General features: G+C 40.1%; 1 protein-coding gene across 2 annotated transcripts in view; it reads right to left on the reverse strand.

The window, feature by feature from the left end:
* LOC100567693 (histamine N-methyltransferase) overlaps positions 1-25,225 on the reverse strand; it is a 35,568-nt gene extending 10,343 nt beyond the window's left edge. The window contains exons 1-7 of one of the 2 annotated variants that reach the window (XM_016994935.2): positions 25,011-25,225; positions 24,704-24,851; positions 19,010-19,225; positions 17,138-17,190; positions 10,356-10,463; positions 5,244-5,374; positions 3,968-4,061 (exon numbers count right to left, since the gene is read on the reverse strand). In XM_016994935.2, the coding sequence (XP_016850424.2) occupies positions 3,968-4,061; positions 5,244-5,374; positions 10,356-10,463; positions 17,138-17,190; positions 19,010-19,225; positions 24,704-24,717 (616 nt within the window). In that variant the 5' untranslated portion in view covers positions 24,718-24,851; positions 25,011-25,225. The remainder of the gene's footprint in view (positions 1-3,967; positions 4,062-5,243; positions 5,375-10,355; positions 10,464-17,137; positions 17,191-19,009; positions 19,226-24,703; positions 24,852-25,010) is intronic. The other variant, XM_003215094.4, reaches the window with a different exon arrangement.
* Between the last annotated feature and the right edge of the window lie 403 nt (positions 25,226-25,628).

Consider the following 25,628-nt stretch of genomic DNA (forward strand, 5'->3'; position numbering starts at 1 on the left):
AGCCAATTTCTATCTCATGGAGTGTGCCGAGAGCTTGGTTTTTAGCTCCGTCTTCTCCAGGACAAGCCAGTTTTCAGGGTATAAAGATTTGAAGGACAAGGATTTCATTGCCGGAGCTTGTACCTACAATGAGAAGAAATGGAATCCGAGGACATTTTCACCATGCTCCGGGTGTGGAATTGTTTGCCAAGAGTGGCTCATTCAGAAATGTGCCACTGAGAGGTTCATGAGCCTTTGTTCTTTGTATTTGGTCCTCAGATAGCCCTTTATATAAAGTGAGATATGAAGCTCTCCAGATGGGGCAGGGAACTATCAAAATAAATTTGTCAGCCGCTATGAGAGCCTTTTTGGCTAAGGATGGATAGCAAACAAATTCTATTATATCTCATGAATTGCTGTGCTAGCTTTGGATGATTGGAGTTGTAGTCCCATCATCCCTAGTAGTTTCTGGAAGGCTAGGTAAAGGTAAAGGTTTTCCCTTGATATTAAGTCTATTTGTGTCCGACTCTGGGGATTGGTGATCATCTCCCTTTCTAAACCCAAAAGCCAGCGTTGTCCACAGACACTTTCAATGTCATGTGGCCAACATGACTGCATAGAGTGCTGTTACCTTTCCGCCAGAGTGGTACCTATTGATCTACTCACATTTCATGTTTTCAAACTGCTAGATTGGTAGAAACTGGGGCTAACAGTTTCCTTCTCTCCGGATTTGAACTGCCGACCTTTCGGTCAGCAAGTTCAGTCAGCGGTTTAACTCACTGCACCACCGGGGGCTCATGTAGATTATTCCATTCTTTTTAATGGTAAATTTTACTCTGCATCTAATAAATCTGTCTCTCTCTTTGATATCTTCTCTCATCCCTGTCTATCTGCTAATTCAATCTAGCAAATAAGCGAGTACTAGTACAGATGCAAGCTGTGAAATCAATGAAACCTGAACGTGTTAAACTTTGGCTTGTTGTACCCATAAGATTTTCATTAGGTGCCACCAATTCTGCTGCATGAAGTCTGTTTTTCATCCTACAGTGAGATTTGGTCTGTTCTCTCAACACTGGATCAAAATGAATGCATAACTACTACTTTCTCAGGTATTCCATTTTTCAATTGACGTGATCGCAACTTCCTTATTCAAGTGTCAAATCTAAAATGGCATTTTTATACAGTATCACAACACGTAACAAAATGGGCAGTAAACATGGGAAATGAACCAGACAAATAGCACAACAGAGTTTCATTGTCGCTATTTCCTTAATGCCACTTGCAGCCAAGTGTTACAGTGTGTGCCATTATGAAAAATCTGTAGCAGATTAATGAAATCATTAAGGACCATTGGGCTCCCCGAGCAATTTCAGGTCCTGTACCTCCTACAGACCTGCTTCAACTTAACACATATCTCTGTGAGTCAGTAGATCCATAGAGAAAGGGACCAGAAGGAGGAATTAACAACCTGACTCTTAGCCAGGACCATTCCTATTAAAAACATGTCTGCTGTAAACCTCACCCCCAGCCTTGGATGCAACCAAATGGCAAGACACATCCTAGTAGAAGAGTCTGTTAGCTTGAATGAGTGTACAGAGAATGCTCAAGGAATAATTTTTTGTTTATTTATTAGATTTATACCCTGTTTTTCTCCAAAGTGATGACCTTTGCGGCAGAGCTTTGAACGAGTGATTCTTTTGACTTCTCTAACTTTGAGATTTAGGGTGCATCTACACAGTAGAATTAATGAAGTTTGATACTGCTTTAATTGCTCTGACTCAATGCTATTGAATCATTGAAGTTGTAGTTTGGTGAGGCACCTGCACTAATTCGAAGAGAAGGCTAAAGATCTTATTCAACTACAAAACCCAGGATTTCATAGCACTGAGCCATGGCAATTGAAGTGGGGTCAAACTCATTCGTTCTAGGCCAGTGGTTCTCAACCTTCCTTAATGCTGCGATCCCTTAATACAGTTCCTCATGTTGTAGTGACCCTCAACCATAAAATTATTTTTGTTGCTACTTCATAACTGTCATTTTGCTACTGTTATGAACCGTAATGTAAATATCTGATATGCAGGATGTATTTTCATTCACTGGACCAAATTTGGCACAAATACCCGATACGCCCAAATTTGAATACTGGTGGGGTTGGGAGGGGGATTGATTTTTTCATTTGGGAGTTGTAGTTGCTGGGATTTATAGTTCACCTACAATCAAAGAGCAAAGATGGAATTGTACCAATCTTGGCACACAGAACTTCCATGACCAACAGAAAATATTGGAAGGCTTTGATGGCCATTGACCTTGAATTTTGGAGTTGTAGTTCACCTACATCCAGAGAACAGTATAGACTCAAACAATGATGGATCTGGACCAAACTTGGCACATAGACCGAACATGGCCAACTGTGAATACTGGTCCAATTTGGGAAGGATTGACCCACGTTTTTCGGAGTTGTAGTTCACCCACATCCTTATGCATTTTCTAATGGGAGCATTAATAAAAATACAAAAGGAAAGACTGCCCCCCCCCCTAATAAATAGTGTTACAAATTACCTAAGCTGCTTCTGTTGCTCCTCCTCCTCCTGATGCTGCTAGGCAGGTTGAGAAACGCTGTTCTAAGGAGTAGCACTACCCTTAGACAGGAATCACGTCATTTTTGAGGGTGGGGGAGAACTTTTACTGTCCAATTGTTTTAATAATTCTAAGAATGTTGCTTCACTAAACATTGTAAGAGATGCACATGGTTCAGTCTTCATAGCTAGATGGACAATGCTGTATTGAGATGCTGAACACAAAGGTTTTAAGGGAGCCGTTCTTCTTTCATTTTCTTTTCAATGTGAGAACGTTTCCAAGCACCAGTGTTAATTTGGAATATATTTTGTGCAAAAAGGCATAAAACAACATTGTCTGTCCCAGAAACAGCACAGAAAAAATGTGATTGCCTGTTCAGAAAATGATGTTTTCTGAGCTGATCTGCATGTGAATTTAGCAAGGAATATGTTCCCAATTACCTCATTTCTGGACAAGAAACAGATATTTTACAATGTCCCACCCAACACGATATTCCCTGTCCATGTTGCACATTAAGTAAGTTCTGCAGCCAGAACGGAAACAGGTACTTCTATCTAAAGGACCACAATGAGATGCTAATCTTAAAATCTACTTGCAGAGGCTGAATCTACACTGTCAAATAATTCAGTTTGAACTACATTGTATAGTCAGTATAGATCAGTGGTTCTCAACCTGTGGGTCCCCAGGTGTTTTGGCCTACAACTCCCACAAATCCAGGCCAGTTTACCAGCAGTTAGGATTTCGGGCATATGGAGCCCCCGTGGCGCAGCGGGTTAAACTGATGAGCTGCTGACCTTGCTGGCCCAAAGGTCAGCTGGTTGAATCCGGAGAGCGGAGTGAGCTCCCACTGTTAGCCCCAGTTTCTGCCAACGTAGCAGTTCAAAAACATGCAAATGTGAGCAGATCAATAGGTTCTGCTCCGGCGGGAAGGTAACGTCACTCCATGCAGTCATGCCAGCAACATGACCTTGGAGGTGTCTACGGACAATGCCAGCTCTTCTGCTTAGAAATGGAAATGAGCACCAACCCCCAGAACTGGACATGACTAATTTTAATGTCAGGGTAAAACCTTTACCTTTACCCTAGGATTTCTGAGAGTTGAAGATCAAAACATATGGGGACCCACAGGTTGAGAACCACAGGTGTAAACCCATATAATGCAGTTTGCGCTGTATTCAACTGCTTTATATGTGTCTACACTGATCCATAATAAAGTTCAAACTGCCTAATTGAGCAGTGTACATGTTATATAGAAAATTGGGAAAAGGGTACATATATACTGGTAGTTAAGATAATTATTAAATTAGAATGCTGGCCTATGATAGGAACAGATCTATTCATATTCAATAAGAAGTTCATCATGTGCAACTGTCGCCCGTGTGCAGCATAAAAAGTAGTTTGTAGTATTTACCTGAAACAAGGATAATAAGTAGTTTTGCTCCAGGTTCTAAGAGACTGTGAAAGAATTTAATTGTGGCTGGGATGTCTTTTACATAATACAGCATCTAGAAATAATGAGAGAGAAAATAAATGTAAACTGGATGCACACAAAAGATTTCTATGAGTTTTCTCTTCTTTTGTTAGGGAGAAACAATTTCAATATATACAAGCTGAAAAATCTATTTGTCCACTTTTCATCTACATTCACTGGCTGATGGAAATGAGAGCTTTGCATTTATCTTTCTACAGCAACGTTTGTGTGAATTTTTCTTGAATAGTGTAAATGTTTTCTAATCTGTCAACCTACTCAAGTTAGTTAAGTCCATGTGGCAGATACAAAGTAATTATTCAGCCCAACTAGAACTGAGCCATTGTGTTGATGCAATTTGCAAAAGTGTTGATTCAAGACTGAAAAATTAGTTTAATGTGTTTATTCTAGTGGCAATGGCGAATCATGGCATAATAACAAGGGCCATCTAGTCCATCCCCCTGCCATGCAGGAAAAGTACAATCAAAGTACCCCTGACAGATGGTCTCTGTCTAAAAGTCTCCAAGGAAGGAGCTTCCACCATACTCTGTGGCAGAGAGTTCCACTGTTGATCAACTCTTTTGGTCAAGAAGCTCTTCCTAATGTGCTATTATTTGGCTCTCACCATGATAGAATAAATTTGGGTTGCTGACCCAGGACAACAGATTAACACATTCAAATGAAAATGACCAAGAGAGTCTTGTGCTATGTTAAAGATAGTAAGAAAAACTTGTGCTTAGTAGAATTTCTCTGGTGCTGGACGAAGACGGTAGACTTGTAATTTCCAACTCTTCATATTCATGTAGATCTTTATGCCTCTGAAAAGCTGTTGGAAAGTGGGGGAAGGACTACCTACATTATTGTGACAAGAGCTATATGGGCTTCAGAGAAAAGGTGGGATCAGCATAAATTTCCAAACTTTTTTTTCAGCAAAATATTTCTTCCATATCCTCTAAAGAGGAAGATTTTCCATGTGTAGACAAAATTCTGAATCCAACCTCATTTATACTGGCATAAGTTTTGTGGACTCCAAACAAACTTATCTCTTGCACTTGATTACACACACAAGTATATAGAGAAAAAATATTTTGCAAATAGAAATAATAAATTGCATGGGTTTAGTTATTTATACTAAAGCATAACATAATACATGAAGAATAATATATAAATGTAATGTCCCAACAACAGCTCAGTGGCAATATATTATTCATGTCTTTACCTGGATCATGTGGATAAAATTCCACTTCTTCATCTCTTTACTTGCCTTCATCCGACCTTCATATTCCAGTGAAGTCTCTTTGTGCCAAGTAAACTTTATGTTCTCAAGGCTTGATGTCTTTGCAACACGTTCTAAAATATGATAGTTTCACAGTTTATCTCGATTGCAAATACGGAATAAATTTCCATATCAAATGTTGAAGTAGCTGGAAGCCATATATTTTTAAAAAATATGATATTGGTGTCAGTGGTGAGACTAATCCTGAGCTGCCAGCTGCTTCTTGACATTCTCAGCACATTCCGTCACTTTTATGGAGCAAACCAAGATGTGAAAAAAGGAGGGACTTTTTACTGCACAAGTTCTATGGCATTCAGAAACTGTCTCTATTTCCACTTTCTCCAATATTGTGATGAATCAGCATGGAAGAAAAATAAGTTTGTTTGCCCATGCTTTATATTCCAAACTTGGAATTTGGTAGCATATTTAAAAAGTAAGAAGTAAACATCTTAAGATGGGCAAACTGTAGACCAGCAACTTGCCACAGCTGGCAAGGCTTACTGTATATACTTATGTATAAATTGGGGACAGGTTTGAGGGCCAAACTTATGGTTTCAATATAGTAAAGGTAGAGGTTTTCCCCTGACATTAAGTCTAGTCATGCCCAACTTTAAGGGTTGCTGCTCATCTCCATTTCTAAGCCGAAGAGCCGGTGTTGTCCGTAGACACCTCCAAGGTCATGTGGCCGGCATGACTGCATAGAGACCATTACCTTCCCACCGGAGTGGTACCTATTGATCTACTCACATTTACATGTTTTCGAACTGCTAGGTTAGCAGAAGCTGGGGCTAACAGCAGGAGCTCACCCCACTCCCTGGATTCGAACCACCGACCTTTCAGTCAGCAAGTTCAGCAGCTGGGTCACCGGTTTCAATATGACTCCTGGATAAGTCAAGGGCCAGGAGGCTAGCTGCTCTTGCTACTGCCTCCACTATATTCTCACCCAGGCATTCAAAAAGACATGTTGCTATTTTACTTAGAAAAGGAACTAGGAGAACCCTAAAGAAGCACTGGCTCTCTCAACTGTTTTGGTGCTCCTTTAAAAAGAAATGACAAAAAGCTGCCACCACCTTTTCCTCCCAGGCATTCAAAAGAGTCAGAAGTGGCACCATGACAGAGAACGTAAAGGAAATCGGCGCTTTTTAAAGGTTCTCTTGGGATACATTTTGCCACTGTACTCAGGGAAGGAGATAGTTCCTTTTTTGTATCCTAATTCTTAAATTTACAGTATGTAAATCTAGGAGGATTGTCTCAAAAAGGATTAATATGTAAAAGAAAATAATCCTCGTGGTGGTGCTGGGAATTGTAAATGTTCTGTATGTGTGTGTCTTAAAATAATATATATATATATATATATATATATATATATATATATATATATATATATAAAGAGATGGTTACTTTTTTGATAATAGTTAATGTGCAGTATTTACACTGCCCTGTGAATTAGTTGACCCAGTTTTGCGGGTTGGTTTTTTTATTTAAATTTCTAAATTAATACATGAGTATGTACAGCAATTGACTTGAGGATGAGTTTTCAAAGACTCCCCAGAGAGTCTATGGATTTACCTAGCTTCCTCTTTCCTTCTAGGTGGAGTGGCACAGAGCTTTACCCTCTGCTCTACTCTTCATCCACCTTCTGGCTAGAAGCAAGTAGACTAGATTAAATGCTCTGTTGCACTGTGTGAGCAAGAAGGAATAAGCCTGACATGTCATCTTGACCTGGGCACAGCTCATTTTGCTAGTATTTCTATCTTAAATTTCCAAACATGAAAATGTGTGTGCATTATTTATTATTTTTATTTTATTTACAGTATTTATATTCCGTCCTTCTCACCCCGAAGGGGACTCAGGGCAGATCACATTATATACATATAGGGCAAACATTCAATGCCCATATACACATAGAACCGAGACAGAGACAGACGCAGAGGCAATTTAACCTTCTCCTAAGGGGATGTTTGATTCTGGCCACAGGGGGGAGCAGCTGCTTCATCATCCACTGTGACGGCACTTCCTCATTCCAACATCGTAAATTAGTTAAATTTGCCTTCCCACTTTATAAGTGGTACCTTATTTCCTACTTGATAGATGCAACTATCTTTCGGGTGGCTAGGTCAGCAACAAGCAGGAGCTATTTTTTATTTTTTAATTGACGGGTGCTCACCCTAACATGGGCTGGCCTCAAACTCATGACCTCATGGTCAGAGTGATTTATTGCAGCAGGCTGCTCACCAGCCTGCGCCACAGCCCGGCCCCTTTGAATAACAAACTGTAAACCACTGTGGTTGATATTTAGTAAATAACATTCACTGATGCAAAAGGGGGCCATTCCAAGATATGGGCCCAGATACCTTCAGTCTAGGGCAGTGTTTCTCAACCTGGGGGTCGGGACCCGGAGGGGGTCTCGAGGGGAGTGTCAGAGGGGTGACCAAAGACATATTTTTGATGGTCTTAAAACCCCTTTGGCAGAGAAATCTCAGCAGCTACAATTCCCAGATGTCAAGGTCTATTTTCCCCAAACTTCACCAGTGTTCACATTTGGGCATATTGAGTATCCATGCCAAGTTTGGCCCAGATCCATCTTTATTTGAGTCCACAGTGCTCTCCAGATGTAGGTGAACTACAGCTCCAAAACTCGAGGTCGATGCCCACCAAACCCTTCCAATATTTTCTGTTGGTTCTTATGCCAATTTTTGTCCAATTCCATCATTGGTGGAGTTCAGAATGCTCTTTGATTGTAGGTTAACTATAAATTTCAGCAAAGTACAACTCTCAAATGACAAAATCATCCCCCATCCAACCCCACCAGTATTCAAATTTGGGCATCTCGGGTATTTGTGCCAAATTTGGTCCAGCGAATTACAATACATCCTGCATATCAGATATTTATATTATGAATCATAACGTAGCAAAAATACAGTTATGAAGTAGCAACGAAAATAATTTTGTGGTTGGGGGTCACCACAACATGAGGAACTGTTCATGACATTAGGAAGGTAGGGAACCCCTGTTCTAGGGGATTTTTTTTTTTTTTCATGTCAGGAGCAACCTGAGTCGCTTCTGGTACCAAACTGGCAACCCTACACTAATTACATAATCTCACTGTGCCCCAATTTGATGCCTCGTGAAGTTTCAATGAAGATCTGAAATTTGAGTCCTGAACCCTCCTCCTCTCCTCCATTCCAAAGTGAACAGGCAATACTTGCTGCACACCAAAGCCTCTTGCTGAACGCTGTCTTGAGTGATGTTGCTGTCCTTTTGTGGAGACAGCATTCAGAGAGAGAGAATGGGAGCCCTCTATCATTGCTACTTTAATCCAATTTCGGTGATGACTTCACTGTCTGAGACACACTTGCACCCAGTCCTCCAGTAGCTCTTAAACCTTTGTATGCAGAAAACATTCAGAATCTCGAGCTTTGTTACAGCACAGACTTAACAGAATGAATCAAAGCGTTACTTTCCTCGGTGCTCCGATTAGGATACATCTGAGTGAAATAAGATGAGAAATGTCCCAAGCGTGCTTATCTCATTTCCTTCACTTTCCCTATTGGTCATAGGCTACCACTTCTGAATGCTGCAGCTCTTTCTCCGTCTTCTTCCATTTATCAGTCTCTAGCCTCTATGACCACAGTTCAAATCTAATTTGCTATTTTAAACTCAGACAACACTGAGCAGTAATCCATATCAGCATTGAAAATAATCTGGCTCAGTCTGCTTCTATTTAATCACTAGACAGTCTGTGAGGAGACATCAGGAAAATGAAGAGTAGGAAAAGAAAGCTAATGCTTGTCAATGCAGCTTCTCTATGTCAAAAAGGCAGAAGTGGGCTAACTAGCAAGGGGATTTTGAAAGCTTCCAAGATGGTATATCTCAAGCCCTTTTCAGACGGAACTAGTTCCTTATATGGAAATATTTATTCGTTGAGGCATGTATACAGCAAGCATTATGAATACATGTGAATACATTATGAATACATGTGAAAAAGGTATGTGTTCCTTTATCAGAGTGACACCATATATACTAAGTTGTGAGTGTATATGTATACTCAGTACAATTTTAAAGGTTATCCCCTGACATTAAGTCCAGTTGTGTCCGACTCTGGGAGTTGGTCTCATCTCCATTTCTAAGCCGAACAGCCGGTGTTGTCCATAGACACCTCCAAGATCATGACTGTATGGAGCGCCGTTACCTTCCCGCCATAATGGTACCTGTTGATCTACTCACATTTGCATGTTTTTGAACTACTAAGTTGGCAGAAGCTGGGGCTAACAGTGGGAGCTCACTCCGCTCACTGAATTCGAACCTCCGACCTTTCAGTCAGCAAGTTCAGCAGCTCAGCAGTATAACCCACTGCGCCACCGAGGGCTCCATCTGTATTTTTCATGAATTGTTTGTAATTCATCTTCAGACCCTTTTTTGGTGAAAAGGTGGGATATAAATAATAAATAAAATAGTAGATCATTTTCAGAATGAATTCAAATTGACCTTTTCAAACACCTGCATGTTGTCCCTCTTTAATTTCACAGCTACTTCAGTTCTGTCCCATTTTTTCCTTTTTCCTCAGAAAAGATTGAGCTCCACTGGGGAAGTGCCAGGATACAAATCATAGGATTGGTATTCTCAGGCCCATTTTTATGGTTCTTTTCCTGACTCAGGAATGATGAACTGTCTCTCCTGGAAGCCTCTAGGAGAAGCAATTCACCTTTGAAATAGTTGCGGGGAACTCCTACATCATTTAACATGGAAGCATGCCAGTTTTTCAAAACCAGATGTGGACTTCTGAACACTTCCAGTTTTATTTGGTTACTTTCTTTTTTTTTGGCAGTGTTGGTAATACATATAACCCAAAGTGCAGAAAATGATCTCCCATGCCACTGGAGGACCCACCTTTACCATAGTTTCTTGAAATTGCATTGTGGCAATTGAATGTCTGCTCTAATATTCCAAGAAGAAAGCCTTTTTGGTATAATAATAAAGAGCACATAGTTTGACAGTTTATCTTCTACTCAGCTTTAAAACACCACAGGAATTATTAAATAAGGTTAGCCATACCCTGGTAGTGCATTATTTGTTCAGCACTTGGTTCTATCACATCATTATGAATGACAGCTCCGGGATATTTGGCCTGTACTTTTGCAAGAATTTGAAGATCAATTTCTCCTAGAAAATAGATAAGAAAAAAGCAAAGATTAGAAAGTTCATACATTACTTCACTTAGTAATATGATTTCTATGACTGTGACTCATTCTTCCATGGCAGGAAGTTGGATAGATGCTCCTTGCAGTTCCTTCCAATTCTATAATTCTGTGATTACTAATGTGAGACATAGGAATAAGTGAAATGGAAAGTTGTATAGTAACATCTCACAATTGGCTAGGCATTTGCTCATAATCTGTCATGGCTGACTATTGGCAACCTATTAATAAACACATAGTATAATATGTGCATAATTAGGCACATAAAATACATTGGGTCAGGGATGCAAGTAGAGGTAGTCACAAGATGTTATCAAGTTTGAATGGAAATTAAAGATAATGGCCGCAGATGCTCTTCTCTTACTATATTGCAGTGGTTCTCAACCTGTGGGACCCCAGGTGTTTTGGCTTACAAATCCCAGAAATCCCAGCCAGTTTACCAGCTGTTTGGATTTCTGGGAGTTGAAGGCCAAAACATCTGGGGACCCACAGGTTGAGAAACACTGCTATATTGCAAGGAAGTTGAGAATATGCTTCTTTCATCCACAGCCTACATGGGGGGATTATATGGGATACACTATCAAAAGAGGCATCATGATATGAACATTTTATTCCAGTAAGGAATTATATCTGGAAATACATTCATTCCCTTGGAACTTTCCAATATTTTTTAATTTTTAAATTTACACCACGCCTCCCCCACAACAGTTAGAATTCAAAATAAATACCAAAAAAGGCTTTAAAAAAAAGAAATGATCCACATTAAAATATATACAAAATTTATTTTTAAAACTCTATAAATCTATATAATTTGAAAAAAAAACCTGAACACTTATCCATTTCTCCAAATAAACCACACACTAAGAAAAACCTTTCCCTTGCAATTTGAAAGGTCTTCACTCAACAATAGGACAGCAAGGCAGTCAACATATTATCCCTAGGAAATAATTTTTAGGGTAGCCACCCAGAAGACTTTCCTTTTTCACAACACATGCCTGTGGAAGTGGCAGAACTGAGAAAAGGGCCATAGGCTCATATAAGATTGTGATGTTCTTTAGATAGCCTGAAACCAAGCTCCACTGCAGTGGTTCTCAACCTGGAGTCCCCAGATGTTTTTGGTCTACCATTCCCAAAAATCCCAGCCAGTTTACCAGCTGTTAGGATTTCTGGAAGTTGAAGGTCAAAAACATCTGGGGACCCCAGGTTGAGAACCACTGCTCCATTGGGTTTTATAGGTTGAAACTTTCAATTGAATCAGATTGGCAACCAGACTTTGGATCCCTTTGGTACTTTCCAAGATGAAACTGGGGTGTGGGGAAACTCGTACAGTGGCTTTAAAGAAAGAAGACTTGGACAGAGGCGAAGTGTGGACTGCTCTGTTCTAGCATAAATGGGACCTTGGTTATCTGGATTGGATTGTTTTGGTGGAAAGACTCCCTAGGAAAGCCCCGAAGTCTGGGGTAAAGTACTTTCAATTAACGACTTCACCAAAGTGAACAGAGTGATTTTCAGCAAGTAAAGTGATTCAGAAATGAAAGAGATTTCAGTGAGCAAAATGATCTTCAGCAATGAAGTGATTTCAGCGAGAAAGCAAGCTAAAATGATAGATAACAGAAGCCATGAATTTATTTTTAATGATATTTCTGAACAAAAGAGACAAAGCAAGCAAAAAGAAGTCAACTTTGTTAGAATAGATATCAGTGTCAAAGCAGACAAAAGAGGGAGACAGAGTTAACAATACTTTCATCAGGGTAGCTTTTTTCTGCCTAAATCTAATCAAGGCATAGTCATCATGGAGTACACTGCATCTGCCGAGTGTGAGACCTTTGCTAGCTATGGGGGAATGTGGAGTACCTTTGGGCATATACAACTCCTTAGTTAGGTGCATTCATATCTATTCATTGATTTATGGTTCACAAGTACATTCCCATTGTGACGACCTATTTCTGATAGTAGTAACTGCATAACATCATGTTCCCAGGCACATTATCTATCAGGCTTGTACTTTTCACAATTGGTTTTGTAGTTTGTGTTGTGTTCCTCTCCATCTTGTGATAATACTGTCAGCTGTCAATGATAAGTTGCAGTGAACAGCTCTTCAACATCTTGCTCCAAGGAGTGGATGAGAGTATTGTTTCAGTTCATTTTCTATAAAAATTCACAAAGTCACAGATTTTTTTTAATATTCAGTAGACATGACTTAAAACTAAAACAACAAAGAAAGAAATTTGAATGGGGTGGAAATTGAAACCAATGCCTTCACTCACCTTAAAGTTTAGATCCATGTATTCTACCATTTTAGCAATAAATTAAGGTTGGTACCATTTATTTTTATTGTCATTATCTTTAGCATTTATATTGCAGGCCAACATGGTTCTCTTCATGCCAAGAATAAATATACATGTTGAACTTGGGTAGGGGGGGAGGGGTTAAAGATGCAGGATAATTTTGTTTCAGAAAATAATTGATCAAAATTTCAAAATTCCTTACTATTCAGGGTGAAAAGTAGTGTGAGTTTTAAAAAATCAAGACAAAGCCAAACCAACAGATGCCCATGATCCCGGCCATGAAAGCCTTCAATAACACATTGAACATCTCTACGGGGAGAAATTGTTCCAAGACACACAGAGATTGGAAAAACTAAGGACCAGGAAAGCACATCTGCTGTGCTATATATAAACCTTCCTTGCTTAGTTTCTCCATACCTCACAACCTCTGAGGATGCCTGACATAGATGTGGGTGAAACATCATGAGAGAATACTTCTGGAACATGCCCATACAGCCCGGAAAACATTCAACAACCCTGAGATGCCCATGTCTTTCCTTCTAACATGAGACTACATTCACACACCAGTGATGGGATGTCAGTCAGGTACTTGTGGACATTGCAGGCTGCCCAAAACATCCATGTTGTGGTGCAACGTCAAGATAATGTCACACAACTCTTTCTCACCAAACTAGAAAGACATTGCATATGGAAGAATGCACTCAACAAGGGAAATTGAAAGGTGATAACCCATTTGAATGAACAATGATCATTTGAGGTCATTAGAAACCCACAGCATGATTTAACATAACTATATTCAGAAATATTGAAAGCCTTTGTATTTTAGCAAGTCACAAAATAATTGTTGTTGAACTTATACAGAATATCTATTCCTTAACATATTCTTGGCACTAGAATGTACCAAATCAAATGAAATAAACCTACAGAAGGACTTAAAATTCATATTTTCTAGACAAGATAGATAAAGGGGAAAACAATAGGGAGAGAAAGCGGGATGGAAGGGGAGACTAGAAAGGTTCATAAAATTAGGCCTGAAGGATAAATGGTCAGAAGCCCAGCTGAGAGAATAGATATGGATTGTAATATAGAATAATATCAGCAAGGATGAAAATAAAACATATTAAGGAAAAAAGACATATGGTAGAGAGTGAGGCAGAAGGTTTGTCTTAAAAAATCATTTCATTATTGCATTACAGATAACTGTGCTCGAAACAGACACTTATCACGTAATGTTTGAAGAAGGCAGTTGTGGATAAATTACAGTCTCCAGTTTTAGAATGGTTAGACAAGGGACCTCATCAAATTTGCCGCAGGAATTGCCAGGGATCATGGCAAATCTGGTGACTGGCAGGGGGTATGGGGAACCCGTTGTCCCATGCATCACCCAATTTGCCCCCTTACCCCATCCCATGGAGAGGACGTTTGCTGCTTGGCTTCCCCATGTTAATCCTAATACAACACAGGAAGCCTCTCATGTTGCCTCCGTGGCGCCATATGCCAGTTCCCCTTCACTTTTGCCTAGGAGCCCCACTGGAGTAGATGTACATCATGAGATGGGAACCATGGCAAATTGAAAAAGGACAGGCATACGCGGCCAAATTTGGACCATCTGATGAGGTCATAGGATAGTTTTTTCCTTCTTTTTCCTTCAATCAAATGTAGTACACACCTGTTTTATGTTTTGATTGTTCTACCCACGCTCTTTGTTGGAAGTAAATCAGATATCAGATGCTGCATAAATAGCTTTTAATTTTGCTCTATTAACAAAGGTGTTTCTATTCTGACAGATCAGTACTTGTCCAAACTGCCACACAGCCAAATCTAGGACCGTGAAATTGGCAATTAACATTTTTTAAATTTTATACTGAATATGTTTTGATGCCATCTTTCTATGCATGACTTCAGTGTATATGTAGACACACATACTAAAACCCATTTTGGTTCTCCAGATTTAAAAAAGGTTGCACATTTCCATATGCTGAGCTACATTGTTCACCTCTTCACAAATTAATAGCCTACCATCCTCTCATTATTTTTAAACTACTCCTCGCACAAACTCTTTTGTTCTGCAACATAATCTGCAACCTTAATTGAGTTCACTTAGTTGTTATAGTACAAACATAGTGCTCCGGGCCATTTTAGAACTGGAGATGCAGTTGCTTGAATTATCAACAATGTTCAATTCAAAGTATAGGAATTATTTAAAGTCTTCAATACAATTACCTTAAAGGGTCTATCACTACGTTCGCTATTAAGTTTCCAATTAAACTTTTCAGGGAAATTGATTGTTTATAGTGCATTTGCCATTTTATAGCATAGTGAATGCCTTTTATAACAGGGCACAAAAATTGGCAGCATTAACAAGATACAAGGTATGAACAAAGCATGCTTCATTCATGGACTGGCAATAAGCCATTCTCACACAGCTTGTGGAAGTTACCTTTTAGGAGGATAACCTTCAGAATCCCCCAGATACATGCTGTCTGTGGGATTTTAGAAGTTATCTAAAAAAGTAGAGCTCTGCATTGTTATTAGTATTTATAGCTAGTTGTCATGATTCTGTTTGTCACAATAACAGGCATAACTGATAAACTAACTATATTGTATGCTGGTTTGAGGACTGAAATCACAGCCCTCTGTCATCCATGAGAGACAGAGATGTCTGCTCAGTTGCTCCACATTGATACTATGCCACTATGGCCTAAACTCAATTCTAATCCTAACTGGAGCAACAACATTAAATCAGGTGGAGAATGGTAAACCAACACTTCCACAAACTCCCCTGATCCAGTTGTTGTTAGCTTATGTACCCTCAAGCAACTAAAACTACTATTTTAGGGTTGGGGTATTTTTTCAAGATATATTCAAAGGAAGTTGCCACTGCCTTCCTCTGAGGCGGAAAGACTGTGATGTGCCCAAAGTTACATACCATTTGAATTTGCATAGCTGAGTTGAGATTTGAATAATATAATAATAAAATAATAAAACTTTATTTGTATACCGCCCTATCTCCCGGATGGGACTCAGGGCGGTTTCCAATCATAAAAACAACACAAACATGACATAGCAACATAATAACACATTATAAGCAAAGTAAAATAATACAATTATAGCAATAAATAACACGTACATGACCTGATCAATTTGAACCCTGATCTCCCAGAGTTCTAGTCCAACACTTGGATTTAAATCCATTTGTTTTGGAAAACAGGAAAACAGATATAATTCTTATACTCAAGATAAAGTGTTAGAAAATGATCTCTGAAGGAAAGGGCAGAACAAATAGAATCAGAGGCGGATTGACCTTTTTCTATATAACATCCTAATCCTACCGGGCTGTGGCTACAACAAATCACTCTGACCAAGAGGTCATGAGTTCGAGGCCAGCCCGTGCCTACGTCTGTCTCTGTCTCTGTTTTATGTTATGGCATTGAATGTTTGCCTTATATGTGCAATGTGATCCACCCTGAGTCCCCTTCGGGGTGAGAAGGGTGGAATATAAATACTGTAAATAAATAAAATAAACAATACCTAGTGAACCTGAAAGTATCTAGGCTCATATAGAACTGCATTGGATTTAATTCTGTATCTTTGTTTTCTTAATCAGTTTACATATTGTAGGCAATGGAACCCCGGTGGCGAAGTGGGTTAAAGCACTGAGCTGCTGAACTTGCAGACCGAAAGGTCCCAGGTTCAAACCCCAGGAGCGGCGTGAGCGGCCGCTGTTTGCTCCAGCTTCTGCCAACCTAGCAGTCTGAAAACATGCCAATGTGAATAGATCAATAGGTACTGCTCCGGCGGGAAGGTAACAGCGCTCCATGCAGTCATGCTGGCCACATGACCTTGGAGGTGTCTACGGACAACGCTGGCTGTTCGGCTTAGAAATGGAGATGAGCACCAACCCCCAGAGTCAGACATGACTGGAGTTAACGTCAGGGGAAAACCTTTACCTTTACCTATTGTAGGCAATAAGAAGAATAACAATTTATGTGTCTGTTAATGGTCAGACCCTGGACTATGACCTAGACTTGTGTAATTTTTAAATGATGTTTTATAGATGATGTTTTAATTATCTGTTGTAATTGTAATTTGTTTCTATAATTGTTGTATTGGCATCTAATGATTGCCGGTTGTGAAGCCGCCCTGAGTCCGCTGGGGGTGTGTGTGAGAAGGATGAATGTATGAAATAAATAAATAAATGCAGTAATTCTATCATTGACCACTTGACTTGTTTTCTTTGTTCTCGTTGAAAAAGGAAGTGGTTATTTGAATGAATTATAATCAAAAGACATACATACTAATCATATATAAATCAAATCATTAAAGCATGACTTTATACATCTTTACTCACCTGAACCACCTCCAACACTTAAAACATTTATTGTGGACTTTCCATTACCTATACTAAGAGGAAAAGAGAATGCATCTGTCAGAACAGTTGAACAGTAATCAAAAAGTACAACCTGCCTTCCCACATTTAATCTGACAGTATTAATGTTCTCTCTCTTTTTAGTTGGCCAATAAAATAAACACAGGGTAGATAGATGCAAATTAAAGAGTGGAGCTATGCAGACAGAAGCAAGCTTGGGTCTCCATACTGCAGAATTATAATAGTTTGACACTATATTAATGGGCATGACTCAATGCTATGGAATTCTGACGTGTGTGGCTTTGTAGGATCTTTACAAAGAAATCTGGTGCCAACACAAATGACAAATCCCAAGATTTCACAGAATTGAGCCTGAGGCTGTATCTTTGACTGTGTATTAAGTTACCTGTCAATTTAGAGTGTCCCTAGGAATTTTGCAGAATTTTCTAAGGCAAGAATATTCAGAAGTGTTTTGCCAATTCCTTCCTATGAAATACCATCTAAAGCATCTGGTATTCATTGGTGGTCTTTCATAATTGTGTAAATCATGAGAAAGTGTGGGTCATTATAAAAAATGATGGGTCACAATATTTGATTGTCTTGATCATGCCCGTAGCTAGGATTTTGATTGGGGGGGGGTGGGATTTGGTTTGGGGGGGGGCTGAGTCTGGGTGAGAGAGGATCTATCCTAGCAAAACTTTTGTATCATTATCCCAATACCCCATGCATATGGGATATATTGAGCATGTTGATCAGACCATGATATGAAAAAACATAACAGTTTAAATAATAAATGTAAGGCCTTCTCGTGGTCAACCCTGAGAATTTGGGGGGGGGGGGGGGCCTGAAGGCCCTCAAGCTCCCCCCCCCCCCCCCCGGCTACATGCCTGGTCTTGATGCTTAACTTATACTCTGGATGAGAGGCTATCATGGAATGATTTTGAATTGCAAGTAGGTCAAGCATGGCTGCATTTTATGATACTTTGAAGTTGTATGCTGAAGATATCATATGTAAAACAAGGTTAGATTCATAGGAGGGAGACATGACAACTGGAGAAAGGGACATCAATAACTTAAAATATGTAGATAACACCAGACTACTAGAAGAAAATACGGTAGTAAAGACTTGGAAAGATTTCTGAAGCAATAATGTGCACAAGCAGGTTTACAACTGAATATTAAGTAAACAAAAATAATAACCACACGAAGGGGGGAAAAACTCATTTTTAATATGATGCTGGAGAAGAGTTCCACAGGCTACTAAAAAAAAGAGAAATAAATAGATCCTAGGGAAAATCAAACCTGAACTTTCCTTAAAAGCTGAGATGACTAAACTGAGACAGTCATACTTTGGATACATCATGAGAAGACATGTCTTCCTAGAAAAGACAATAATGCTTGATAAGGTAGAAGATAATAGGAAAAGAAGATCCCTTTCCAAATAGATAGGAAGCCACACCCTTGAGTCTGCTACACCTAGCAGGGCTATTGGTATAAGGGTGACTTTGAGATCTCTCATTCATAGGGTCGACTTGGCAGCAGTTAACAAGTGTATCAAGCATTTATTGCACCTGAGCTATATTTCCTTGTTATGAAACTTTTAAATCTGTTATCTGCTAAGTAAATCCTTTCAAAGACAAGATTTTTGATGGGAATTGTCTATCTGATCATTCATATTTGCACTAACAAAATGCCAGGAAAGAAAAAAGGGGAAAGAGCTAAAATGAGTGGCTTGTAATTCTCCAGCAGTTCTTTCCCAATGAGTTCTGCTCCTCACACAAATACGCACACCCCTGCCATATATACAAGGTAGATTAAATGTTAGCTTTCTAATCAGATATCCGGTGCTTTTACCTGGATATTATGTCTGGCAGATTCTTCTGAATGAACTCCAGCATGCACTGATGCTCTGTTGAATTTTCAAGGAACAGACGAAAAGATTCAACATAGTGGCTGTGATCAGACAGCAAGCTCCTCATAGCCATGGCTGATTCCAAATCGCCTTTTGTGTAGGGGTGGGAGTCACAAAAAGAACAAGCAGTGTTGTTTGAGCATATTATGGATGAGTCACTGAACAGAGAAAAAATGTGATACAGATCAGTGTGAGTATTTCTGTTAGAACTGAATTAGAGCTACTTAGAAACATATAAACTACCACGTAGCATCATGCAAGTAGGTGTAATGGAGAAACACTAGCCAAAATAGCATGTCAACATTTTTTTTATCAGACTTTGCAACGAGATGTTGACTGGGAAAAAAAGACTGTTCTTTTCTTATCTTGCCAGTCAGCACAGAGCCTGAATTACAGGACCTTTGTAAATGTGGACAATGTTTGAAATTAGAGCAATATAAGTGATTGCTATCAGAACTTATTTCAGCAGCTAATTTCACTGAACCTTCAAGGTGACATTTAAGTTGGGTGGGGAGTGCAAGGTTCTTTTATTATTAAGCTAGTATTCTCTTTTACTTTACCTTGATCCTTCCTCTCTGTGGGAACTTGCATACATTGCTTCCGTTAAATAAAAATAGTGTGGGGGGTTTTCTCCCTAAAGATTTTATTATTGCTATTGTTGTTGTTGTTGCTGTTGTTGTTGTTGTTGCTATTACAAAGACTGGGTGGCTGGCTATCTGTTGGTGACATTTTGAGCTTGATGGCCCCTGGAGTTGCTCTATTATTGTTGGTGTTATTATTATACAAGGTTGGGTGTTTGACCCCTGGGGTCTTCCACTGAAATACATTGTATATAATATAATACAGAAACATTAATTGGGGCTCCACAAGAAACTTTTGTTTCAAAAAAGTCCCCATGGCTAAAAATGTTTGGGAACCCCTGCTCTAGATCCTTCAGCAACTCCAGGGATTCTTGGTTGACACTGATTTTCTGGATCTGGCACAGTCTGGCTTCAGGCCAGGGCATGGTACCGAGACAGCCTTGGTTGCCTTAGTCGATGATCTTCGCCGGGAACTGGACAGGGGGAGTGTGTCCCTGCTGGTTCTGCTGGACCTCTCAGCGGCCTTCAATACCGTCGATCACGGTATCCTTCTGGGACGCCTCGCAGGGATGGGGCTTGGAGGTACTGTTCTGCAGTGGCTCCACTCAATCCTGGAGGGTTGGTCCCAGATGGTGTCATTGGGGGACACCTGCTCGACCCCAAAACCGTTGACTTGTGGGGTCCCACAGGGCTCTGTGTTGTCTCCCATGTTGTTCAACATCTACATGAAGCCGCTGGGAGAGATCATCAAGAGTTTCGGGGTCCGGTGTCATCTGTACGCAGATGATGTCCAGCTCGTCACTCCTTCCCACCTGTCACTAAGGAGGCTGTTCAGGTCCTGAATTGGTGCATGGCTGCTGTGTCGGACTGGATGAGGGCCAACAAATTGAAATTGAATCCAGACAAGACAGAGGTCCTCCTGGTCAGTCGGAAGGCCGAACAGGGTATAGGGTTACAGCCTGTGCTGGACAGGGTCACACTCCCCCTGAAGGCCCAGGTGCGCAGTCTGGGGGTGATCCTAGACTCATCGTTGAGCCTGGAGCCCCAGGTCTCAGCGGTGGCTAGGGGAGCCTTCGCACAGTTAAAACTTGTGCTCCAGCTGCGACCGTACCTTGGGAAGCTGGACTTGGCCACGGTGGTCCACGCTCTCATTACATCCCGTTTAGACTACTGCAACACACTCTACGTGGGGCTGCCTTTGAAGACTGTTCGGAAGCTTCAATTAGTCCAACGGGAAGCTGCCAGGTTAATAACTGGAGCGGCGTTCAGGGAGCGTACCACTCCTCTGTTACGCCAGCTCCACTGGCTGCCGATTAGCTACTGAGCACAATTCAAGGTGCTGGCTTTAGCCTATAAAGCTCTAAAAGGTTCCGGCCCAGCTTATCTGTCCAAACGTGTCTCCCGCTATGACCCACCTCGAAGCTTAAGATCATCAGATGAGGCTCTGCTCACGGTCCTGTCAGCCTCACAGGTGCGTCTGGTGGGGACAAGAGACAGGGTCTTTTCAGTAGTGGCTCCCCACCTATGGAACGCCCTCCCCAGTGAAGTCAGGCAGGCTCCCTCCCTCCTATCCTTCCGTAGGAAGGTTAAAACTTGGTTATGGGGCCAGGCTTTTGAATAATAATTGGCAGCGTTAATTATTATGTACGCTGGAACTCAATCGACAGACACAGTTTTTTTTTAACTGAACACGCCTACCTGTATTTTATAATGTGTTTTACGAATACTGATGTAAGTTAATAATAATTTTTAACTGATTTATATTGCACTGTATAATTTTTATATATGCGTTTTATTGTAAGCCGCCCTGAGTCCCCTGTTGGGTGAGAAGGGCGGGATATAAATATTGTAATAAATGCTTGACTGGTTGATTAATATAAATTAATCTGGGGAAATCACTTTGTATGACAACTGCTTCTTCAGTTTTTCTCCAGGTCTCTGGTGTTGCACCCAGTCCTTGTCTATCTACTCACTACCAATTGCACGTAGATCCTTTTATCTTCTGATTATCTTTCCTCAGATTTCTTTCCAATGGGCTTCTTAAAGTATGTGCTCCTGATACCCATAAGCATTCTGCCTCTTCTGTCCAATATGTTTTTCCCATCTAGCTTAAAGTACATTCTTCTTCCTTGACCATTTTTTCACTTAGCTCATAAGCCTATCTAGAACTGTTCTTCCTTTCTCAGCTTTCTGCTGACAGAATATATGTGTTCAGGCCCTACATGAGTTTTTCCCTCAGCTCACCTTCTCCTTGGGCCTTTTTCTCACCCAGACTGTCAGCCATCATCTTCTCTGCTTGCCTAACCCTTCCAATGCTATTCCTTAAGGTTGTCTTAAAGCCAATCTTAAAAACTGTGGCATAGACACCAAGAAATGGGAATCCCTGGCCCTTGAGTGCTCTAACTAGAGGGCCACTGTGACCAGCAGTGCTTCAGAATTCGAAGAGGCTCAAATGGAGGGCTTAAGGGAAAAATGTGCCAAGAGGAAGCACACCAAACCAACCCTGACCAGGACCACCTTCTATTAGGAAACCAATGTCCTCACTGTGGAAGAACATGTGGGTCAAGAATAGGTCTCTTCAGCCACCTACGCATCCACTGCCAAGACACTACACTTGGAGGGCCATCTTCCTCAGGATACAAGGGATTGCCTAAGTAAAGTAATTCCTGAACCAATATTCTCCTTGCCAGCACAGAGAATTGCAGTGAAAACAGCACTTAACAACATCACAGCATCCAACAAATGCTACAGTCAGTGAAGGACAAGAGGGATCCTCCCACCATAGGGACCACCAAACGCAGCGCCCAAACCCAAATCAAAGAACATGAAAGGCACTGCAGACTAACTCAACCAGAGAAATCAGCCATAGCAGAGCACTTGATGAACCAACCTGGACACAGTATATTATTTGAGAACACAGAAATGCTTGACCACTCCAACAACGATCATGTCAGACTACACAGAGAAGCCACTGAAATTCACAAGCATGTGGACAACTTCAACAGAAAGGAGGAAACCATGAAAATGAACAAAATCTGACTACCAGTATTAAAAAACTCAAAAATCAGAAGCAACACTCTGAAAACAGAGGTGTTCCAGACATGGGAACCAGGAGCAGCTAATGACTCTGAACAAAAGATGACCCCAGGCAGGAAGAAGCCAGGAGATGAAGCTATTCAATGCTAATTAAGGTGATTAACTACAACATTCACACTGGCCTCCAACTGACAAAGAGTTCTTCTCGCACCCTGGACTTTCCACAGATATATATAAACCTTCCTTGCTTAGTTTCTCCATACCTCACACCTCTGAGGATGTGGGCGAAACGTCAGCAGACAATACTTCTAGAACATGGCCACACAGCCCGGAAAACATACAACAACCCAACATCACAGCAGTTTGTATCGTTAATCTCAAAGATCCCACTTTTCAATTTTGACATTTCCCAAGCCAAGATTTCTTAAAGAATTTGAACCACACTCAACAAATTAGCACAACATTATATCCTATTCTGAAACCTCCCATAGTTTGCAGAGGCTTATCGACAACCTGACAGCCAGCATTCATACAAATGGGCCAAGGGATAATTGGAAAAGTGGGGTGATTGCTTGGTTTGGTGGAAGGGAGAAACTACCAGGATTGACCTAACACTATCAGCATAATTGATGTTTGCTTTTTAGAGATAATGATGGTGTTTACACTGGATAAATGTACACTTTGACTAGGTTCACATAAGAATTATTTCTCCTTGTTAAGCAAGGCGTTTGGAACTCCCAAAAAGTCAAATACAAACCAGGAGTCATGTATCTGACAAGTTATTGATAGATCTCATGTTTTTGTGGTCCCAGTCCCCAGGTGGACTGGTCCTGCAGTGGTTGCTATTCTCACTTTGAGGTGATGCAATGAGCTTGTTTTGTCATGAAGTTTACAGAATTATCCTTAGATAAATACACAGTATGGCCCCTGTACCTATGATGGATATGTTCCCAGACTTTGAGTGGATACACAAAACTTCAGATAAAAGTGAACCCTATCAAAATGGATTTATTATTAAGAACACTATATAGTTGTGCTGGAGTAGCTAGACAATTCCCACAGATGACATTTTTTCCCCAAATGTAGACATAAAACCATGGATACGAGCCCCATGGATACCACACCATCTTGAAGTTTAATACATAGAATTGAGGCAACAGCAAGAGGGTCTGCATGTACATTATTACTATAAAACTGTACAGGAGACATTCAAACTTTATATAATTTCCTTAAGATGTTGATTTTTGTGAGATCAAGGATAGAAAAAATACACAGGTTAAAGACAATGGCAAGCACAATAGAAACCAAGTGTGATTGAAATATTCAGCGCAGCTCTTGGCATTGGCACTGCCAACATTTACACATCCTTTTGCTCAAAGCAGCTACCTTGGTCTTGTGGAGATAACTGAGAAAATTCAAATCACTTGACATTTGAGATGTTTTACATTCCCTGGCCATTAACATCTGAAAAGAACATGAAGCTTTTCCAATGGCAAGTCGTGAAATATTAAAGTTTTAACTCTATCCAATATTTGGTACCGATCCTGTGTATTGAACACAGTGAAACTTACTCCTGAATTAGATTGCGTGTAACAGTTTTATTTATAGATACCATGTAGTATCAAATAAGCTTTCTGTGAAAATGCAAATAAATTCTTCATCAGCATTCCTTTATAACAAGGATGGTAATGTAATTTATGTTATTTGTTGTTGAATGAAATATATTCAGTGAAGGAGAGCAGAGAAAATTGTGGGGATTTTTTTGTCTATACCAGACAGCATAGTTCTGAGCAATGGCGTGCAAAAATGTAACTTTTCCAAGCTCTGCATTGTGGAATTTTGTGCAGTCTGGGCCTATAAATATTTGCATTGATGTAATCCTCTCTCTGAGTTTAGTAAAGTTTATTCACAAGAATTGCAGTCCTTATCTTTAGACTTTTTCAGGGCACTCTTCTAAAAGGGACAGTCTTTCTTTCAAAATTGAAACAATTTTGCAATCATATAAATAGAACTGCTTACATTTCGTTCATCATAGAAGTAGATCTTAAATTGGACTTCCACTCTCACTTTTATGGGTAAAATCTGATTTCAAAACAGTGTATTTGGGCTGTAATCCTCTGTCCATTTATCAGGGAATAGGCTCCACCGAACATAGAGGGACTTACTTCTGTGTAAACATGAATCGGATTGCTTTATTTGGAAATTTGAAACCACAATACAACAGAGAGGGAACAGTTACAAGGCAAAATTGCTGATTTCAAATAGCCACGGATGATTTACATTTTTCCCCCCTCCAAGGATATAATTTTTAAAAAATGATACTTACGTGTAAATGTCTCTGCTTTGAGGAAGTGCTAGTTTCAATCTGTGAGAACCAAGGTTCAGGAAGTGCATTCTTACTCAAACAAAGTACATTTTTACAGGCTGCAATCTTTCTCCACCCACCAAATCAGTGCCTTGGCAAGCAGTGTGCATTCCTGCTCCAGAAAAAAAGGAAGAGAAATCCCTGGCAGATGGATCAGTCTCAAATGGATTGAAAACACCAAGCTGTCCCCTGCCTTTAAATCTGAAATGGCTCATATTCACAGGCACAATGCGTGGAGAGAATTCAGTTGTGGGCATTTCATTTTAAAAGAGCAGTGCTTACTTTCATAAGAGCATATTATTATTGTTATTATTATTGACACAAAGACATAGTATGACACAGTAAATGAGATATATATGCTGGATTTCATATTAAAAAATCACAAGTCGAACACTTCCCAAGTGTTTAGGACTGTGTAATGTATTTTCAGATTATGTGTGCAGATTCCAGTAAGGTGGCCTTTTGCAGTTGACAGATCGTGATTTTTTCAACGTGTATTGTTTCCAAATGTCGGCTGAGATCTTTTGGCATGGCACCCAGTGTGCTGATTACCACCGGGACCACCTGTACTGGTTTATG

The sequence above is a fragment of the Anolis carolinensis genome, chromosome 1 (genome assembly GCF_035594765.1).
Source record: "Anolis carolinensis isolate JA03-04 chromosome 1, rAnoCar3.1.pri, whole genome shotgun sequence".
NCBI classification, from domain to species: Eukaryota; Metazoa; Chordata; class Lepidosauria; order Squamata; family Dactyloidae; genus Anolis; species Anolis carolinensis.